Source organism: Dermacentor andersoni, chromosome 2, assembly GCF_023375885.2.
Source record: "Dermacentor andersoni chromosome 2, qqDerAnde1_hic_scaffold, whole genome shotgun sequence".
Classification (NCBI taxonomy): Eukaryota; Metazoa; Arthropoda; class Arachnida; order Ixodida; family Ixodidae; genus Dermacentor; species Dermacentor andersoni.
The window spans coordinates 220993366-221014293 of record NC_092815.1 but is presented as its reverse complement, the minus strand read 5'-3'; the positions used below and the strand labels follow the sequence as shown (position 1 = coordinate 221014293).

Below are 20928 nucleotides of genomic sequence, written 5' to 3'. Positions count from 1 at the left end.
GGTCGTCAGTAAGCTATTGAAGAACAGGTCCTATCTTGTAAGGGTGGACTCCCGGTTCTTGAACAATGTCCTCGCGGCTTCTTCCTAGGACAAGTACACATTACATAGTTTATCTCCCGAGGTCCAGTTGTTGAAGGCTGAGATCCTTTCAAAAGTCTCGAGCCAGGTTTTTGGATCCTCTGACGATTCTTAACGGAAGCTAAGTGACTCCTTGGGTTGCTCAAGAACGATGGGGAACGCTTGGGCTGCCATTGGGGTTAGTGACTTGGTCACAATCTTCCTGGTCGTCTCATACAAATGTCCGTGCTCCGGGAACAGTTCTTGCACCTGCGGCTGGCCTGCTAGTTCTTGACATGGTTGGTGTTGTTTCTGGGGTTTAGGCTTGGATAACGGATTTGCGGGAGCGCTTGGTACATGAACGCACAAGTACATCTATCAGATGTCACGTAATAGTAAAGGGGAGGAACATAGCAGCTAAACTGTCAATAACATAAGTACCATTTTATTGGGCGAACCTGTGCCTACAAAAAGAAATTACACTTAAAGCACAAGGGTAGCGGCCAAGGCAGTCAGCGATCGCCGGAGTCTGATGAGTGTGTTATGCGCGTCGGTTTTTATACATCACTCTCGAAGGTTCCAGTGTAAGCACTGGTTGGCGCGTGTCCTGTCATTTTTCCCTCTCCTCGTCTGTTTGTGCGCTTAAAAGATTTTTTGTCTATTCACGGACTGGTATCAGTTCCGTAAGCGCCGCGCGCACGCCTCCCCAAGTGCGGCGTATGACACATGGCTCACGGGTCTGGCACAGCCTCTCCAAATCCTCTCTCCACAGCCTCTCCAAACGCGCAATGCCACCACGGAGGCGCCGGACCTGTACCTCCTTCATCTCTGAGAGGCCCGCCGGAGTCTCACGGAACGATGCAGGAGACAGCGGCTCAATCGTCGTCTACAACTACCTATTGCCTACGTTACAAAAGAGGCAGAAGAACACGCGTAGGCACTGGCTAGCAACAATTTGGTAGGGATCCGTGACCGGCGCTCAAGTAACGGTCACGGAACCCTACCAAATACCTACCACGGTACCCTACCAAAGAAATTTTATTTAGGAGTATTGTTCTGGCATCCTTCTTTTATATGATATCATCATCGAATGTATTTCATAATTTTCCGTGTTTATTTGGTTCAGTAAAAAAAGCAATAATATTTGAGTGTTCAGAATGTTTTTGCATGACTCTTTTCTGAAAATTTCGAATTCCTGCCAATTTTTATAAACAAATGGTGAGGTAAATGAAAGATTTGAAACAAGCAGTCACCAAATTTATGTTTATATTTTTTTAAACGCAACAAACCTCGTCAAATTCTGTGCAGTGGTTGCCGAGAAAGCAAATTATCCTTTTAAATGTATACAGATAAGAGCATCCGAGCTAAACCTTCCTCTTAAGGGCTATTTTCCCCACTGTCGCGTCCACGTGGAGAACAACATCCCGAAGACCGTGCAATGCTGGACCGACTCGCGGTGGAGGTGCAGTTCGCCATTAAGGGACCCACGTACACAACGTCGCTGGCCATACTTCTTCATAGAGTGGAATGGAGCTGCGTTTTTATATTTTTTTCATTCATTTCGCTTTTAGATAACGCTATATATGCGATGGTTGTTGTCTCGATTTAAATATGGGTTTAAATAAACTCGATATCCCATTCATCCGCAAGAGTTAGTGTAAGCGGGGAAATGCTCGCTCGCTCACACACACGCCCGCGCGCACGGACGTTCGCGCACACTCACACAAACGCAAACACAAAGAGATACGAAAAATGCTCGCCTGCATTCCCATTTGCACGCGCCCACGCATGCACACACGCACAAAAATGCGCGCACGCACCCACAAACACGCGTATGTTCGCACAGGCATACACGCACTTGTGCGAACGCATATTCAAATACTGAGATGCAAACAGGCGAGCTCAAGGTGGGCACATCCATATACGCTACTTCTCCTTCCCTGCTGCCTCAGAAGAACGCGTGCGCGCAAACATACTCAATGACACTCGCTCTGCAATTACCTTTCAAAACTCCAGCTATAATAAACCGTCTTACGGTTTAAATTTCGCGCTTCTTCAAGTCAATGTGCCTTGTGCTCAGAGGGTGCAAGACCATTTGCTTCTGTGGTGTGACATAACCGCCCACCCCTGATGACAACGCTGCTTTAGCGCACCACCAATGTTCCGACTGAGTACCTAAATGCATATGTTGTTACAAGGGACTACCCTCTTGGCGCACATAGTTGACACTTTTTTGATACTCGGCTTTATATAGAAATAAAATTGTTTAGAATTTTGCCCATTCAGGTACGCATGTCGTGAAGTTCCACAGGACGGTGAAGGTGCAGTGCCCAGAATTTCTGAGTATGTCGATGCTAGAAAGCACGACAGTGCTTTTTTTTACGTAAAACAAAGATATACGCATGCTTGTGGCCGCAATTTATTCATCATCATGTTACCTGACCAGACGAACTTTCGTCGAACTCTTGACTACGCATGCTTGTTGTGTTGTCGTTATGTGTTGACTTAACAAATAAGCAAGCCATTGCTACGTTTTAGGAAGTTATAATAGAAAATATTATAAATATATTATTTTCGAATATTTCTAAGAGCCCTCCTGAAAAATACAAAATTCTAACCAGATCTTGTGCTTTGTGTTTTGGCCATCTGGTGGGAGACTGTCGAACTCAGTCTACGTGGCGTTAAAAAAAAAAAAAGGTAGTGACTACAGTGACGGGGCCCAGCGCTGTAACACCTGTTCCACAGTGACGGGGCCTGGTACTTTAACATCTGCACTGCAATGACCGGGCCCGGCACTTTAACATCTACACTACAGTGACGGGGCGCGGCACTTGAGCATCTACACTACCATGATGGGGTGCGGTTGCATTGAAGCTTCAGTCTGTTATGCTACATTTGGTTATACAAAAAGCGGGCATTAAGAATCATGACGCATTCGACAACCGATACACCCAGTCAGGCCATTGTTCAATCAACTAAACATATTGCCATTCGATCTGACGCGTCAGCATAAAACAGTTAGCTACGTAAACAGTGTTGTGAAACGTAATCATCCTTTCCCTGCGTCTATATTTTTTTCATCATCACGTGCTACCAGAAGTACTGTCACTAGAAATTTCAACCTGCCTCGTGTACATAATGTACATGGCAAAATACTACATGAATTTCTTGGAGTTAAGACATGGAATAACGTAGCCTGCAAAGTAAGCAACACAAAATTTCGGCAAGGCACTATTTACTAGCTACAAAACACTAATATTGTGCCTGTATTCTTGCTTGGCATCCTGTTGTTTGCAGTTTGATAATTTATGTAAATGGTGAAAATTTTTGTGCATGATGTAAAAAAAATGTTTTTCTTCTATTTTTAATGGGCTCACGTGTTGTTGCATTCATCCCCTGTATTGATCCTCCTTCCTTGTACCGAATGTCTATATTTCGCATATTGAGACCCGTCTACTAGCCTACGGCTATTAGGTTCAATAGTCTTTTCTATATGCACTGTAACACCTATGGTGATAATAACCAAGAAAGAGAGAAAGAAAGTTAACTAACTTGGAAAAGGAACGGTAAAAAGCACATTAAAGATAGGCATGACATATGTTCATGCTTGTGTAGCACCACACAATGAATATTGTACTGGATTAAGAAACAGCAGCAGCCGATAATTGCTCGCTTAGAAGACCGATAAACATACAGTGCGATGAAACTTGAGAAATAATTGTATTGAAGCTTCCAAGACTTTAAAAGAAAAGAAAAAGAAATGACTGAATCGTCGCGACGGCACATCCCAAGTCGCCGTCAACGTTGAAGCCTAGCCATAACGAAATTATTTTTGAGCAGCTCTGATGGCGTCCATGTAACAATGCTTGCTTGCGCACTGTGAAATGCTCTATACGGTGGCATAATGCTCCCGGCACGATGCGAAAGCGCGCTCGCAGCGAAAGCAAAACATTGTGCGGGGACATGCATGAAGACGAGCAGTCGGTCACCGCGAACCCGTGCGATCACTGCATTGAAGCTCCATTCTGCTTTGCTCCATTTGGTTACACAAACAGCTCACTATGAGAACACATTTCGCACAGTTTTCTCTAAGAGATTGCCTACCTTTCACGCAGGAAGCCGGTTCGGAGGAGTCGATTGCGGCGACTGCGCGCAGCGTCCTAGCTTACTGCATGTAGTAGGTAAAGAGATAGCGTCTGTAAACCATCTGTGCTTTCTGCTTGTCCAAGATTATTTTAATGGTAAAATACTTCAGTCATTTCGAGAGCACTTCCAAATATGTCCAGGAGGGCTCCCGAGTAGTATCATTTTTAGAGCCGATAGGCAAACCTATGCGGAGCACGCCACATTAACCCTTAGACTACGCAAGTAAAGCGCTTCCGACAGATGGCGACTGCGTAAGTCCTCGCCCACATAGTTGTATGAAACTCTATGCTCGCCCCCAATACTGCCATTGTTATAGTGACGGATCCGTCACTACAGTGTTAAAGTGCCGGGCCCCGTTACTGAAGCCACTACCTAAAAAAAAGGAATCACCCACCATGGCATTGAACCGCTGCCAGCATGACGCGGAAAGATAGGTGCGAGCGATTAAAGGACTCGGCCACGACTTCCAACGTTCCCGCATGCGATACGCTTGGGTTTTTATACCACGTGAAATTGCACGACTGTGTTTCAAAAATCGCTTTTGGGAACAGTGTTGCGCCGTGTGCACAGAGTCAAGATAGACATCTATCTAAAGCTGAGTCTCCGGACTACGCACGCTGCAGCGGCTGCTACGAAAGACGTCGTAGCTTTACCACCACTACCGTTTCTGTATCGAAAATCGCGCACAAATTTTCCTCGTTTTCATAGGCTTCCATTGCTGAATCTGTAACCGCTCTGGGAACAAAATTCTTGCTTGCCACAGCCTTTTTCAGTAATCGACTTGCAGCTTTTTTATTCGCAAGAAAGCCTCTCCTTCCATTGAAAACGCGCTAGCTTCGTGCCGCGGATGCGTGGGGCGCTAGTAGTACGTGTCCAGAAAAGCAGGATATGCTTTCCGAACGAGACGGAACTGATACTGAAGCGTCGCACAAGGCTGAGGTGCCATTTGAGAGAAAGGTGCATTGACAGAGACATTCGTTCAAAGGGCAAATCCTCAGAGTGGCCAAACAATATGGTTCTGAGCTGCGCGTAAAATAGGCGACCTTGGAAGTGGCCTGGCACTATGGTTGGAAAGTGCTTATGCACCGCCTCCTTTAAGCTATAGTGTATGCGTGTTTAATCGGTTAGACATTGTTTGTACACTTAGCGCGGGGAAGGTATTGACGTTCGTTATGACGCCGCACTTGTAATACATGCAATTTAGCTCTTGTGAATATATGCTCGTGATATACAGGAGTACAAACGAAAACCAGCGAAAACGAATATAGGTGCAAAAGTAGAAGAAATAAATGGATGCAAATTACGATCTTTTTACTTGATGAAAATGTGTATGTGAACATTGCAACTGTTGTCGCTACGTTATTTTTTTTTTTTTCACTGTTTTCGTAATACTGCAAGCATTCTCATCCCTTTTTCTCTTCCTTTTGCGCGACAATTTGTTTTTTGAGAACATAAGAAGGAAAATGCATCTGCTTGCTGCGGTAAAGCTAGGGAAACAATGGAACATCTTTTGTTATAATGTCAAGATATCTGCCCAGCATTGAATTTAGGCACCGCTGGCCTCCTTGAAGCCCATGGGTTCAGCGAGAGCAGGGGTAAAGGAAACAAGTCCGCAGTAGAGGTTAGTAAGCGGCGATAGGAAGATTAGTGGAAGAAAAGTAGGGAAACCACCTACAACGGAGGCGTATAAAAACAATTTTCCCCATTAGGGTTCAGAAAGGTTGGTTAAAGGAATGCTTCAGGTTTCTTTTTCCCATCTTTATTAACATAGGTAGGACATTAGGCTATGTAATAACAAGACATTGGTGGCGAGACTCACCACCCCGTTCCAAAGGGGACGCTCATAGCATCCATCCATCCATCCATCCATCCATCCATCCATCCATCCATCCATCCATCCATCCATCCATCCATCCATCCATCCATCCATCCATCCATCCATCCATTCATTCATTCATTCATCCATCCATCCATTCATTCATTCATTCATTCATTCATTCATTCATTCATCCATCCATCCATCCATCCATCCATCCATCCATCCATCCATCCATCCATCCATCCATCCATGTTTACCTAACCAGAATTTGCATTTGGGCATAGTAAAAGAAGTTTTAGAGTTTATATCCGCGACAATACAAGTTATTCACGATCTACAGGAACATAAACGGACACATTTAAGCATGTTTGGAGAGTTAGTGAAACTGCAACGTGAAAGCGAGTCTTTCAAAAGCGACCCATGTCGGCGTCAATAAGCTTGGCGGAAAGCACAAGTACACAATGTCAAACTCCCACTCCTGCAGGTTGGTCCGATAGTTAATTTTGAACCCTGTTCCCTCAGCACAACAGCCCGACGCGCAATCCATTCTACCATGGACTACCCAGAGATCCAGATTTAGGGAAGAATGGTTAAATGCAGACATACTGTACACATATCTGCATTTAGCACATATCTGCACGCCTAGTGCCCGGGAAGTGCATCAAGTACTCTGAGAATGCTAATAGCATGAAAATATGCCCATATACCTGTGTACCCGAATTATCTGAATGTGCCCTATAGAAAGGAAGAAACGGTACCCCACTCCTTGCGGTTCCTTATGCGTATGCCGGTGACGGTGATGTCCTGCGCCAGATCCACCATCCACCAGGGGAACAGCTCATTCCAGTAGGAGTCCAGAGTGTGGGCGAAGTAGGGCGGTTTCAAGCCGTCCGTGTTGTGCGATCCATCGACCGCCTTGTCCGACGTGTATTGTATCCCGTACAGCTCGTACGTGGAACTTTGCTGTGTCTTCTTCTTGTACGCGTAGTTGGTACCCGCGCCGGTTTCTGGAAAGCAGGTACGCAGAAAACCTATGTAATATACAGATATACCCTTCCAGTCGTCTGCTCTGTGGATGCAAACCATTTTGCAGCGAAGCTGCTAGTGCGACATGAAGCGGCCAGAAACATTAACTGGCTGCTTTGATGGTTTTTTGGAAAACAAACGATAAAACATCTCTTCGGCCCGTTATGAAGCGTTATCTGAAACGTTTACAAAGTTTCCCCGGTTCCTTGGGAGGACCACAGGTGGCCGCGATTGTAGTTTCTAAACTAGTTGAGCTGTTATGTGGTTGTCGGCGTAATGAGGCGACACAAGAGCCCTCCTTTCCACGTAGAGAGCTGAAGCGACGGTTCTCGGGGTGTGTTTCTTAAATTGTATGTTGTTTTGCTCTGCGTCGCTGCGTGAGACATGACGGCAAGTTTGAATTCGTTAAGGTAGTGCGCTCCACGTGAAGGCAAAAGAGGGGATTTGAACGGGTTGCCCCTAATTACAAGTTATGTTCTTGTACTATGCTGTGTACCTGCTTTTAAAAGTATGTTGAAATGTTTTGTGTGTCAAATCATGATGTGATTGTGAGGCACACTGTAGTGGGGGTCTTTAGCTTAATTTTTGCTCGTCGGGGTTCTTTAAGGTTAACCTTAATCTAGGTACACGATCATTTTTGTGTTTTGGCCTCATTGAGATGCGGCTGCCGTGGCTTGCATCAATCTCTTAGAGATGGTTTTAGGTGCAAGAAATGAGACACGGAGGACAGAATAAAAGGCACAGACAGGCGCACACTTACAAGTGATTTTTATTTTCCCCGATGGTCCACCAACTTAGGCATGCGAACAGCATTATACACAGGTGAGGTCAGACAGGTGCACTGCATCGATCTCGCAATCTGAAGCAGCGCAGTGCCACAGCCACAAAGCGTGCTCGCACTTGGCTGGACGCGAAAATGTATAACCGAAAGAAAAGAAAAAGCAAGATGCACTATGAAATCTATAAAGCGGTCGGGAAACCGTAATCAAATAAAAACTTCCGCAAAGAGTACAACACTGATACAAATAGCGGCACAATATCTATTTTTTCTTTTAGAGATAATGTATCTTTCTTATTGTAGCACCTGCATTGTGCTTGCTTTGTACTGTGGATTTGCATTCTATATTTTCTTGTTTACAAGATAAACAAATAATATTTACTCTAGGGTAAGGTATACGCCTCACATGGGCTTGCGCATGCATGGCCCAGCGCCTGACCTTTGGCGAGGCGTAGCTTGAAAGATGTGGCTCAGTGCATTTCAAAGAATGAAGTGAGCATAAAAATACACCAACTGGTTGTCTCTCCTGCAAATGAACTTTAGGCACTCACCATTGTACAGCGTGTCCTTGTAGCGGTTCTGAAAAAAAAAAAGCAGACTGTAGCGTAAAGCCCATAATGGATTGTATTTAGAGCGCTTTCTCGCCCGATCATCTAGCACCACACGTACATGGAAATAATTGTGGACGCTCTGGTATCGCTCGACATTCGAAAAGCGGCCAAATGAACGACACACTTGTCAGAACCGGTGTCTCGATCGCTGTTGACGTTAATACGTTTAGGGTTGAGCCAATATCGAGGCACAAGGTATTACCATGGTCGAAAGGTGGTATGTATGAGGCGCGTACCACCACGGGACTGCTTTTCGCGCTTCCCTAGGAAGACTCATCGGCATCTAGCGCAGTCCCCGCTAACCCTGCGTATGGCCTCCGAAATGCATGGCGTGCTGGGGCTTGCGAACGATTGAAAAAGCGTAAAGGCCCAACCACTGTCATGCGTTGGCACGCTTCGGCACGCGCCAATGCGTGAAATGTGTCAAAAGCGTCGGTCGCAAACAGACGTCGCCACGCGTCGCATTAGAAGACGCCTGCACCAATCCGAGTTCTTCGGACGCACGACGTGCACGACGGCGTTCCAAAAAGACAGTGTTGATACTAGGCCGACACGACCGACAACCGTGGCAACTCGACGTGAATCTGTGACGAGTTCGAACAACGCCGACAAATCCAACATGCCGACTGTCATGACACCGGTCTCAATGCGATCGTCTGCTGAAACACCGCACCGATTTACGATTGTGGCAACGCCTGTTTGCTGTGTGTACATTTTCTTGTGCTGGAAAGGAATGAAAACATGCTTTCAAAGTCTCAAGTCTGGATAATCAGCACTCATCGACCGCCGAGTTTGTTTACATTGCGCGTAGGCAAAGCGCATCCATCGAGTTCGTAACTGGCGAGTGAACGAGCCCAGCTGAGGAACTTCTTCGAAGGAAATGAGTTTTCAGTGCCGTTTGGCGCTGCACCGATTTGAAATATGGCACCCTTCGTGTGGTGCGTGACGTGGTGAATGAACTGTGGTACCTCGGGTGGTGAACCGCGGCGTGTTTTGTGTGTGAATTAGGAAGACTCCGTTGACCCAAGTTTACAGGGCAAGGCCTGAGCTGTTTCTAGCAGCAAATATAACTTTCGAAAGCAGAAGACACTAGCAGCCGAACAATGGGAAGTAGAGCTTGAGCCATGCAGTCCCTTTCAGCTGAATATGAGATCTTCGAATCGGAATGTGAAGTCCAGTTCAGATAAAGCTTACAGTACTCCTTCACTCAGTACTCTCAAGTGCAGGCGTCTTATGGGCTAGTTGGGGATCAATCGCTCGTGCAGCGCTCAGAAAAGCTTACGCACTGAAGGAAACGTGGGGCAGCGCTGTCGTGTTTCAGTCAGTGTGTCGCTGTACTTGCGAACTGCAAAAAAAAAAGAAAAACTATCTCTGTGCAGTATGTGTACAGTGTGCAATGCATAGGAGGGCGTGCGTCATACAAGACATATGCGAAACGTGCCCTTCACGCTATTGAATTTGTATGTCGTATTGTCACGTGGTGGTGACGTTAAGAACACAGTAGCGATACTGTGAAAGGCAAAAACTAACTTTTATTGGGCGAACCTGTGCCCACAAGAACAGGCTACACTTATAGCACAACGATAGCGGCGAACAAGGTCGGCGATCGTCGGAAATCTGATCAGCGGGTCAAGCGCGTCGGCTTTTATACAGCAGTCATCGAATGTTCCAGACTAATCCGTCGGACCCGCGTGCCTTCCACAAAGTTCTACACCATACGCGTCACGCGATGAAATCAGATAACACAAGGTTCTGCGACAACAGACAGCCGCATGGAAGCATCGATAACTTTTCAGAAAATTCGAATACATGCAGGCGCATCCAGCGCTGTGCGATTACATTTGTTAGGCGGCGAAACGTGGTCGCCCGATAAAGATAAGTGCACGCGTCAATACCCCCCTCTTAAAAAACATCGTCCCGATGCTACAAACATAAGAGAGCAAAACACAAAAGGACACTTATTAAACATAAGTAACAAAACAATGAAAAGAAAGTAAGTCCAAAGGTCAGTTACGCGAAGTCCCAAAGTTCATTATCGCTGGTGGTACGGCTTGAGTCGCACAACGTGGACTATTTCAGGTCGTGAGCGGCGCCGCTGCGATAGCGAAATGCCGTCTGGCACGACCTCATAGTCCAGTGACCCAACACGTCGGATGATCTTGTACGGTCCGAAATAGCGACGCAAAAGCTTCTCGCTCAGTCCTCGTCGGCGTATAGGGGTCCAAACCCAAACACGGTCACCGGGCTGGTACTCGACGAAGCGTCGTCGGAGGTTGTAATGTCGGCTGTCGGTACGCAGCTGGTTCTTGATCCGTAGGCGGGCGAGTTGTCGAGCTTCTTCGGCGCGCTGGAGAAAGGTCGCGACATCAAGATTCTCTTCGTCCGTGACGTGTGGCAGCATGGCGTCGAGCGTCGGGTTCCTGCCGTAAACCAGCTTAAACGGCGTGATCTGTGTTGTTTCTTGCACCGCCGTGTTGTAAGCGAAGGTTACATACGGCAGGACCGCGTCCCACGTCTTGTGCTCGACGTCGACGTACATTGCTAGCATGTCGGCGAGGGTCTTGTTCAGGCGCTCCGTGAGACCATTCGTCTGCGGATGGTAGGCAGTTGTCCTCCTGTGGCTTGTCTGGCTGTACTGCAGAATGGCTTGGGTGAGCTCTGCTGTAAAAGCCGTTCCTCTGTCGGTGATGAGGACTTCTGGGGCACCATGTCGCAGCAGGATGTTCTCGACGAAAAATTTCGCCACTTCGGCTGCGCTGCCTTTTGGTAGAGCTTTGGTTTCAGCAAAGCGGGTTAGATAGTCCGTCGCCACGACGATCCACTTATTCCCGGATGTTGACATCGGAAACGGCCCCAACAAATCCATCCCAATCTGCTGGAATGGTCGACGAGGTGGTTCGATCGGCTGTAGTAATCCTGCTGGCCTTGTCGGTGGTGTCTTGCGTCGTTGACAGTCTCGGCATGTCTTGACGTAACGGGCGACGTCGGCGGTCAGACGCGGCCAGTAATACCTTTCCTGTATTCTCGATAGCGTCCGGGAGAATCCGAGGTGCCCAGCGGTTGCATCGTCGTGTAGAGCGTGAAGTATTTCTGGACGCAGCGCTGATGGCACAACAAGAAGGTACCTGGCGCGGACTGGTGAGAAGTTCTTCACGAGGAGGTTCTTTTGTAGTGTGAACGAGGACAAACCGCGCTTAAATGCCCTAGGGACAACGTCGGTGTTCCCTTGCAAATATTCGACGAGGCCTTTTAGCTCCGGGTCTGCGCGTTGCTGTTTAGTGAAGTCTTCCGCGCTTATTATCCCAAGGAAGGCGTCGTTGTCCTCGTCGTCTTGCGGCGGGGGATCCATTGGGGCGCGTGATAAGCAGTCGGCGTCGGAGTGTTTCCTTCCGGACTTGTATACTACCGTGACGTCATATTCTTGCAGTCTGAGGCTCCACCGCGCCAGCCGTCCGGAAGGGTCCTTTAAGTTAGCTAGCCAACACAACGCGTGGTGGTCGCTGACGACTTTGAATGGCCTGCCATAGAGGTAAGGGCGGAATTTAGCTGTAGCCCAAATGATGGCGAGGCATTCCTTTTCAGTCGTAGAATAATTGCTTTCCGCTTTTGACAGCGACCGGCTAGCATAAGCTATCACCTGTTCGACTCCGTTTTTCCTCTGGACTAGGACGGCACCGAGGCCTAGGCTACTGGCGTCAGTGTGGATTTCGGTATCGGCGTCCTCGTCGAAGTGTGCAAGTACCGACGGCGACTGCATGCGTCGTTTGAGTTCTTGAAATGCCTTGGCCTGCGGCGTTTCCCACTTGAACGCGACATCACATTTGGTTAGATGTGTTAGCGGCTCCGCGATGCGTGAAAAGTCCTTGACAAAGCGCCTATAGTAGGCACACATGCCAAGGAATCTGCGCACTGCCTTCTTGTCGGTTGGCTGCGGGAACTTTGCGATGGCAGCTGTCTTCTGTGGGTCGGGGCGTACTCCTGATTTGCTGATGACGTAGCCTAGGAACAAAAGCTCATCGTAAGCGAAGCGGCACTTTTCCGGCTTCAGAGTGAGCCCTGATGAATTGATGGCTTCTAATACTGTCGCAAGCCGCCTAAGGTGATCGTCGAAATTTGCGGCGAAGACAACGACGTCATCCAAGTAAACAAGACACGTCTGCCACTTCAATCCTGCTAAAACCGTGTCCATCACTCGCTGGAACGTTGCAGGCGCCGAGCACAGTCCAAATGGCATAACCTTGAACTCATAGAGGCCGTCTGGCGTGATGAAGGCGGTCTTTTCGCGATCCCTTTCGTCGTCTTCTATTTGCCAGTAGCCAGACTTGAGGTCCATCGATGAGAAGTATTTAGCATTGCAGAGCCGATCCAATGCGTCGTCTATCCGTGGGAGGGGGTATACGTCTTTCTTCGTGATTTTGTTCAGTCGACGATAATCGACGCAGAAACGTAGGGATCCGTCCTTTTTCTTCACTAAAACAACTGGAGACGCCCACGGGCTTTTCGATGGCTGGATGATGTCGTCGCGCAGCATTTCCTCGACTTGTTGTCTTATAGCTTCGCGTTCTCGCGTCGAAACTCGGTAAGGGCTCTGGCGGAGTGGTCGAGCGCACTCTTCGGTTATTATGCGATGCTTTGCGACTGGTGTTTGTCGAATCCTCGATGACGTCGAAAAGCAGTCTTTGTATCGTCGAAGCAGACTTCTGAGCTGTTGCTGCTTAATCACGGGGAGACTTGGATTTATGTCTAAGTCTGGCTCGGGAACTACGGTCGTCGGGGTAGATACGACAGAATCCGAGAGGACAAACGTATCGCTGGTTTCCTGTATTTCCTCGATGAATGCGATCGTCGTGCCCTTGTTGATGTGCTTGAACTCCTGGCTGAAGTTTGTCAGCAGCACTTTCGTGTTTCCTCCGTGAAGTCGAGCGATCCCTCTTGCGACGCAAATTTCACGGTCGAGTAGTAGACGTTGGTCGCCTTCGATGACGCCTTCTACGTCAGCGGGTGTTTCGGTGCCGACCGAAATAACGATGCTGCAGCGAGGCGGGATGCTCACTTGATCTTCGAGCACACTCAAGGCGTGGTGACTACGAGGGCTCTCCGACGGTATCGCTTGATCTTCCGACAGCGTTACTGACTGCGACTTCAGGTCGATGATTGCGCCGTGTTGGTTCAGGAAGTCCATGCCGAGAATGACGTCTCGTGAACACTGTTGCAGGATAACGAAGGTGGCAGGGTAAGTCCGGTCATGAATGGTAATTCTTGCCGTGCAGATTCCAGTCGGCGTGATGAGGTGTCCTCCAGCGGTCCGAATTTGGGGGCCCTCCCATGCAGTCTTAACCTTCCTCAACTGGGCGGCGATGTGTCCACTCATTACGGAGTAATCGGCCCCTGTGTCGACTAAGGCAGTGACTGCGTGGCCATCGAGGAGCACGTCGAGATCGGTGGTTCTTCGTCTGGCGTTGCAGTTGGGTCTTGGCGTCGGATCACGGCTGCGTCGTGTTGAACTGAAGCTGGAACGTCGTGTCGTCAAGCCATCTTTCGTCGGTGTAGTCTTGGCTTCCCGACTTCGTCGGGACGGCGGCGTGTCGTCATTAGGTCGTCGAGATGGTTTCTTTGTCGTCTTCGTCGGCGGCGGAGGATCTTCGTCAGTTCGACGAACAGCAACCGCACCTCCATCGGTTGCTGCTTTTAGTTTTCTGGATATGGGCTCGCAGAGCGGCCCCGGGCTGGGCCGGTGTAGGGTCGGCGCTGCGGCGACAGGTAGCGGCCTGGTGACGGCGAACGGGACGGTCGTCGAGGGCTCCACTGAGTAGCGGCGAGGTAGTCGGCGATGTCACGAGGGCGTTCACCTTCCCTCGGGCGCTGTGCGTTCACGGCGAAGCCTCGCAATCCCAGGTCGCGGTATGGGCATCGGCGGTATACATGGCCGGCTTCGCCGCAGTGGTAGCAGAGCGGGCGGTGGTCAGGAGCGCGCCAAATGTCCGTCTTCCTCGCGTAGGTGCGCTGGGCGACGGGTGGTCGTGCTGGCGCTGGCGGCGGCGGACGACGGAACTGCGGCGTGACAGGGCCCTGGCGCGGTGGCGGAGGGGGACCTTGACGGCGTGCGACGGCGGCGTAGGTCATCGCTTGCGGCTCAGGCTGCGGCGATTCAGGGGCTACTCCAAGTTGTTGTTGGAGTTCCTGACGCACGGCGTCGGCAATCGTAGCCACTTGAGGCTGTGATGATGGGAACAGCTTTTGTAGCTCCTCCTATACGACAGCTCGGATAGTCTCGCGTAGGTCGTCGGTGGCCAGTGACTGAACTCCGGCGTAGTTTGTCGAGTTCGTGCGGCGGTCGAATTTCCGGTTTCGCATCTCGAGTGTCTTCTCGATGCTGGTGGCCTCGCGAAGAAACTCGTCGACAGTCTTCGGTGGGCTTCGCACCATCCCGGCAAAAAGTTCCTCCTTTACACCACGCATGAGTAGGCGGACTTTCTTTTCCTCGGACATTTCCGGGTCGGCGTGGCGGAATAGGCGGCTCATTTCTTCTGTAAAAATCGCGGTGGTCTCATCTGGTAGTTGCACCCGGGTTTCTAATAGCGCTTGAGCTCGTTCTCGGCGTACAACACTTGCGAATGTCTGCAAGAAGCCGCTTCGGAATAGCTCCCAGGTCGTCAAGGTGGCTTCTCGGTTCTCGAACCACGTCCTGGCAGTGTCTTCCAATGCGAAGAAGACATGTCGCAGTTTGTCGTCGCTGTTCCACTTGTTAAAAGCAGCGACCCTCTCGTATGTCTCAAGCCAGCTTTCCGGGTCCTCGAACGTTGAACCGCGGAATGTCGGAGGCTCCCTGGGCTGCTGCAGCACGATGGGAGATGCTGGGGCTGCCATTGGGGTGGACTTGGTGGTGATCTTCCTGGTTTCAGGGAAAAGTCCATGCTCCGGGGGCAGTTGTTGAAGACGGCGGCTTGCTCGATGGTCCGGGACTACGTTGGTGCTGTCTTTGCGGTCCGGGCTTGGATCACGGCTTGTCGGGGGCGTCCGGTACATGAAAGAAAAGCACCTCCACCAGATGTCACGTGGTGGTGACGTTAAGAACACAGTAGCGATACTGTGAAAGGCAAAAACTAACTTTTATTGGGCGAACCTGTGCCCACAAGAACAGGCTACACTTACAGCACAACGATAGCGGCGAACAAGGTCGGCGATCGTCGGAAATCTGATCAGCGGGTCAAGCGCGTCGGCTTTTATACAGCAGTCATCGAATGTTCCAGACTAATCCTTCGGACCCGCGTGCGTTCCACAAAGTTCTACACCATACGCGTCACGCGATGAAATCAGATAACACAAGGTTCTGCGACAACAGACAGCCGCATGGAAGCATCGATAACTTTCCAGAAAATTCGAATACATGCAGGCGCATCCAGCGCTGTGCGATTACATTTGTTAGGCGGCGAAACGTGGTCGCCCGATAAAGATAAGTACACGCGTCAGTATATTGCATGATTTCCACTCACCTGTTATGTTTCTGAAATTGTATTCTGCTGTGTGCCTTCCCCAACTAGAATACGCATATGTAAGTAGAGGGGCAACGTGCAAATCTAATTCTGACCTCATTAAACGTTTCGTAGATAACCTGAAATCGATCTTCAAGCACCACTTTTGCCATTCTGGCGACCATAGTTTAGCCCTCTCAAATAACGCTCAACTCATATCTCTAGACTGAAGACGTAATTAATCAGACCTTCTGTTCCAGTATAAGGCGGACAATTGGACTGCACATTCCCCAAAACTTCTTGATCATACGCAATTTCTCGTGCCACAACAGTATACCAGCCAGTATCACTCATTCTCTGCCTGGCCTTGTTGTAAAAAAGACTGTCGTCCATATTGTCACGTGGTAGTGACGTTAAAGAACAGAGTAGCAATACTGTGAAAGACAAAACTAGCTTTTATTGGGCGAACCTCTGCCTACAAAGACAGGCTACCCTTAAAGCACAACGAGAGCGGCGAACACAGTCGGCGATCGTGGAAAATCTCATCTGCGGGTCACGCGTGTCGGCTTTTATACATCCGTCGTCGAATGTTCCAGAGTAATCGCTGGGACCCGCGTTCCTTCCACAAAGTTCTACATTATTCGCGTCGCGAACACATGCGATCAGATTATAGACCGCCGACGGAACCATCGATAACACTCCAGAAACTGTTTTTACATGCACACGCGTCCTGCGCTGTGGGATAACATTTGTTAGGTGGGTAGAAGTGGTCGTCCCATAAAGATAAAGAAGTACATGTGTCATTACCCCCCTCTTAAAGAGCATCGTCCCGATGCTACAAATATAAGAGAGCGAAACACAAAAGGACACTTATTAAACAAAAGTAACAAAACAAGGAAAAGAAGCAAAGTCCAAAGGTGAGTTACGCGAAGTCCCAAAGTTCATTAACGCTGGTAGTACAGCTTGAGTCGCACAACGCGGACTATTTCAGGTCGTGAGCGGCGCCGCTGTGATAGCGAAATGCCGTCTGGCACGACCTCATAGTCCACTGTGCCAATACGTTGGATGATCTTGTACAGTCCGAAATAGCGACGCAAAAGCTTCTCGCTCAGTCCTCGTCGGCGTATAGGAGTCCTAACCCAAGCGCGGTCACTAGGCTGGTACTCGACGAAGCGTCGTCGGAGGTTGTAGTGTCTGCTGTCGGTACGCTGCTGGTTCTTGATCCGTAGGCGGCCGAGCTGTCGGGTTTCTTCGGCGCGCTGGAGATAGGTCGCGACGTCAAGATTCTCTTCGTCGGTGACGTGCGGAAGCATGGCGTCGAGCGTCGTCGTTGGGTTCCTGCCGTAAACCAGCTTAAACGGCGGGATCTGTGTTGTTTTTTGCACCGCCCTGTTGTAAGCAAACGTTACATACGGCAGGACCACGTCCCACGTACACTGCTAGCATGTCGGCGAGGCGCTCCGTGAGACCATTCGTCTGCGGGTAGTAGACAGTCGTCCTCCTGTGGCTTGTATGACAGTACTGCAGAATGGCTCGGGTGATCTCTGCTGTAAACGCTGTTCCTCTGTCGGTGATGAGGACTTCTGGGGCACCATGTCGCAGCAGAATGTTCTCGAGGAAAAACTTCGCCACTTCGGCTGCACTGCCTTTCGGTAGAGCTTTGGTTTCAGCGAAGCGGGTGAGATAGTGCGTCGCCACGACGATCCACTTATTCCCGGATGTTGACATCGGAAACTGCCCCAACAAATCCATCCCAATCTGCTGGAATGGTCAGCGAAGAGGTTCGATCGGCTGTAGTAATCCTGCTGGCCTTGTCGGTGGTGTCTTGCGTCGTTGACAATCTTGGCATGTGTTGACGTAACGGGCGACGTCGGCGGTCAGACGCGGCCAGTAATACCTTTCCTATATTCTTGACAGCGTCCGGGAGAATCCGAGGTGCCCAGCGGTTGGATCGTCGTGTAGGGCGTGCAGTATCTCTGGACGCAGCGCTGACGGTACAACAAGAAGGTAGCTGGCGCGGACTGGTGAGAAGTTCTTCTTCACGAGCAGGATCTTTTGTAATGTGAGCCAAGACAATCCGCGCTTAAACTCTCTAGATACTACGTCGGTGTTCCCTTCCATACACTCGAGGAGGCCTTTTAACTCCGGGTCTGCTCGTTGCTGCCTAGTGAAGTCTTCTGCGCTTATTATTTCGAGGAAGGCGTCGTCATCCTCGTCGTCTTCCGGCGGGGGATAGATGGGGGCGCGTGATAGGCAGTCGGCGTCTTAGTGTGTAGTCCGGACTTGTAGATTACCGTGACGTCATATTCTTGCAGTCTGAGGCTCCACCTCGGCAGCCGTCCTGAAGGGTCCTTTCAGTTAGCTAGCCAACACAACTCGTGATGGTCGCTGACGACATTGAATGGCCTGCCATGAAGCTAAGGGCGGAATTTTGCTGTAGCCCAAATGATGGCGAGCCATTCCTTTTCAGTCGTAGAATAATTGCCTTCCGCTTTTGACAGCGACAAGCTAGCATAAGATATCACCCATTCATGTCCGTCTTTCTTCTGGAGTAGGACGGCACCGAGGCCTAGGCTACTGGCGTCAGTGTGGATTTCGGTATCGGCGTCTTCGTCGAAGTGTGCAAGTACCGGCGGTGACTGCATGCGCCGTTTCAGTTCTTGAAATGCGTCGGCCTTCGGCGTTTCCCACTTGAAATCGACATCAGATTTGGTTACATGCGTTAGCGGCTCAGCGATGCGTGAATATTCCCTGACAAAGCGCCTGTAGTAGGCAGACATGCCAAGGAATCTACGCACTGCCTTTTTGTCGATGGGCTGCGGGAACTTTGCGATGACAGCTGTTTTCTGCGGGTCGGGGCGTACTCCGGATTTGCTGATGGCGTGGCCTAGGAACAAAAGCTCATCGTAAGCGAAGCGGCACTTTTCTGACTTGAGGTCTTAGAGCCCTGATAATTTGATGGCCTCTAGTACTGTCGAAAGCTGCCTAAGGTGATCGTCGACATTTCCGGCGAAGACGACGACGTCAACCAAGTAAACAAGACAGGTCTGCCACTTCAATCCTGCTAACACCGTTCCAGGACACGCTGGAACGTTGCAGGCGCCGAGAACAGTCCGAATGGCATGACCTCGAACTCGTAGAGGCCGTCTGGCGTGATTAAGGCAGTCTTTTCGCGTTCTCTCTCGTCGACTTCTATTTGCCAGCTGCCAGACTTGAGGTCCATCGACGAGAAGTATTTAGCGTTGCAGAGCCGATCCAATGCGTCGTCTATCCGTGAGAGAGGGTATACGTCCTTCTTCGTGATCTTGTTCAGTCGACGATAATCGACGCAGAAGCGTAGGGTTCCGTCCTTTTTCTTCACCAGGACGACAGGAGATGCCCACAGGCTTTTCGACGGCTGGATGATGTCGTCGTGCAGCATTTCGTCGACTTGTTGCCTCATAGCTTCCCGTTCTCGCGTCGAAACTCGGTAAGGGCTCTGGCGGAGTGGTAGAGCGCACTCTTCTGTTATTATGAGATGCTTTGCAACTGGTGTTTGTCGAATCCTCGATGACGTCGAAAAGCAGTCCTTGAATCGTCGGACAAGACTTCTGAGCGGTTGGTGCTTGCTCATGGGGAGACTTGGATTTGCATCGAAGTCTGGTTCGGGAACTATGGTCGTCGGGGTAGATGCGGCAGAACCGGAGCGAACAAACGCATTACTGGTTTCCAGAATTTCCTCGATGTACGCTATCGTAGAGCCCTGGTTCATGTGTTTGAACTCCTGGGTGAAATTTGTCAGCAACGCTTTAGTTTTTCCTTCGTGCACTCGAGCGATCCCTCTTGCGACTCAAATTTCACGGTCTAGCAGGAGACGTTGGTCGCCTTCGATGACGCCTTCTACGTCGGCAGATGTTTTGGTGCCGACGGAAATGACAATGCTGGAGCGAGGCGGGATGCTGAGGGCGTTCGAGCACGCTTAAGGCAAGGTGACTACGAGAGCTCTCCGCCGGTATCGCTCGATCCTCCGACAGCGCTATCGACTTCGACTTCAGGTCGATGATTGCGCCGTGTTGGTTCAGGAATTCCATGCTAAGAATGACGTCTCGTGAATACTGTTGGAGGATAATGAAGGTGGCAGCGTAAGTGCGGTCATGAAAGGTAATTCTTGCCGTGCAGATTCCCGTTGGCGTAATGAGGTGTCCTCCGGTGGTTCGAATTTGAGGCCCTTCCCAATCCAGGTCTCTGAATACCTAATGTAAACACGCTGTGAATAGCATTGGAGAGATCTTATCTCCCTGCCTAACGCCTTTCTTTATCGGAAGTTGCTTTCTTTGTGGAGGATTACGGTGGCTGTGGAACCGCTATAGATATCTTCCAGTATCTTTACATATGGCTCATCTACACCCCGATTCCGTAGTGCCTGCTGTCCCTGCAAACGTCTTAATGTCATCCGCCCACCTAACTTTCTGCCGCTCCCTAATACGCTTCCCTTCCCTTGGAATCCAGTCCGTAACCCTTAATGACCATCGGTTATCTTCCCTCCTCTTTACATGTCCGGCCCATGCCCATTTCTTTTTCTTGATTTCAACTGAGATGTCATTTACCCGCATTTGTTCCCTCACCCAATCTGCTCTTTTCTTATCCCTTAACGTTACACCTATCATTCTTCTTTCCATAGCTCGTTGCGTCGTCCTCAATTTCAGCAGAACCCTTTTCGTAAGCCTCCAGGTTTCTGCCCCGTAGGTGAGTACTGGTAAGACACAGCTGTTATACACTTTTCTCTTGAGGGATAGTGGCAACCTGCTGTTCATGATTTGAGAATTCCTGCCAAACGCACCCCACCCCATTCTTATTCTTCTGGTTATTTCAGTCTCATGATCCGGATCCGTGGTCACTACCTGCCCTAAGAGGATGTATTCCCTTATACCACTTCCAGTGCCTCGCTACCTATCGTAAACTGCTGTTCTCTTCCGAGACTGTTAAACATTACTTTAGTTTTCTGTAGATTAATTTTCAGACCCACCCTTCTGCTTTGCC

General features: G+C 49.6%; 1 protein-coding gene across 2 annotated transcripts in view; it reads right to left on the bottom strand.

The window, feature by feature from the left end:
- LOC126539990 (fucolectin-1-like) overlaps positions 1 to 20928 on the bottom strand; it is a 209765-nt gene that overhangs the window by 44960 nt on the left and 143877 nt on the right. For both annotated transcript variants that reach the window (XM_050186821.3, XM_055075778.2), the window contains 2 exons: positions 8378 to 8405; positions 6781 to 7029 (listed from right to left, as the gene is read on the bottom strand). In XM_050186821.3, the coding sequence (XP_050042778.2) occupies positions 6781 to 7029; positions 8378 to 8405 (277 nt within the window). The remainder of the gene's footprint in view (positions 1 to 6780; positions 7030 to 8377; positions 8406 to 20928) is intronic.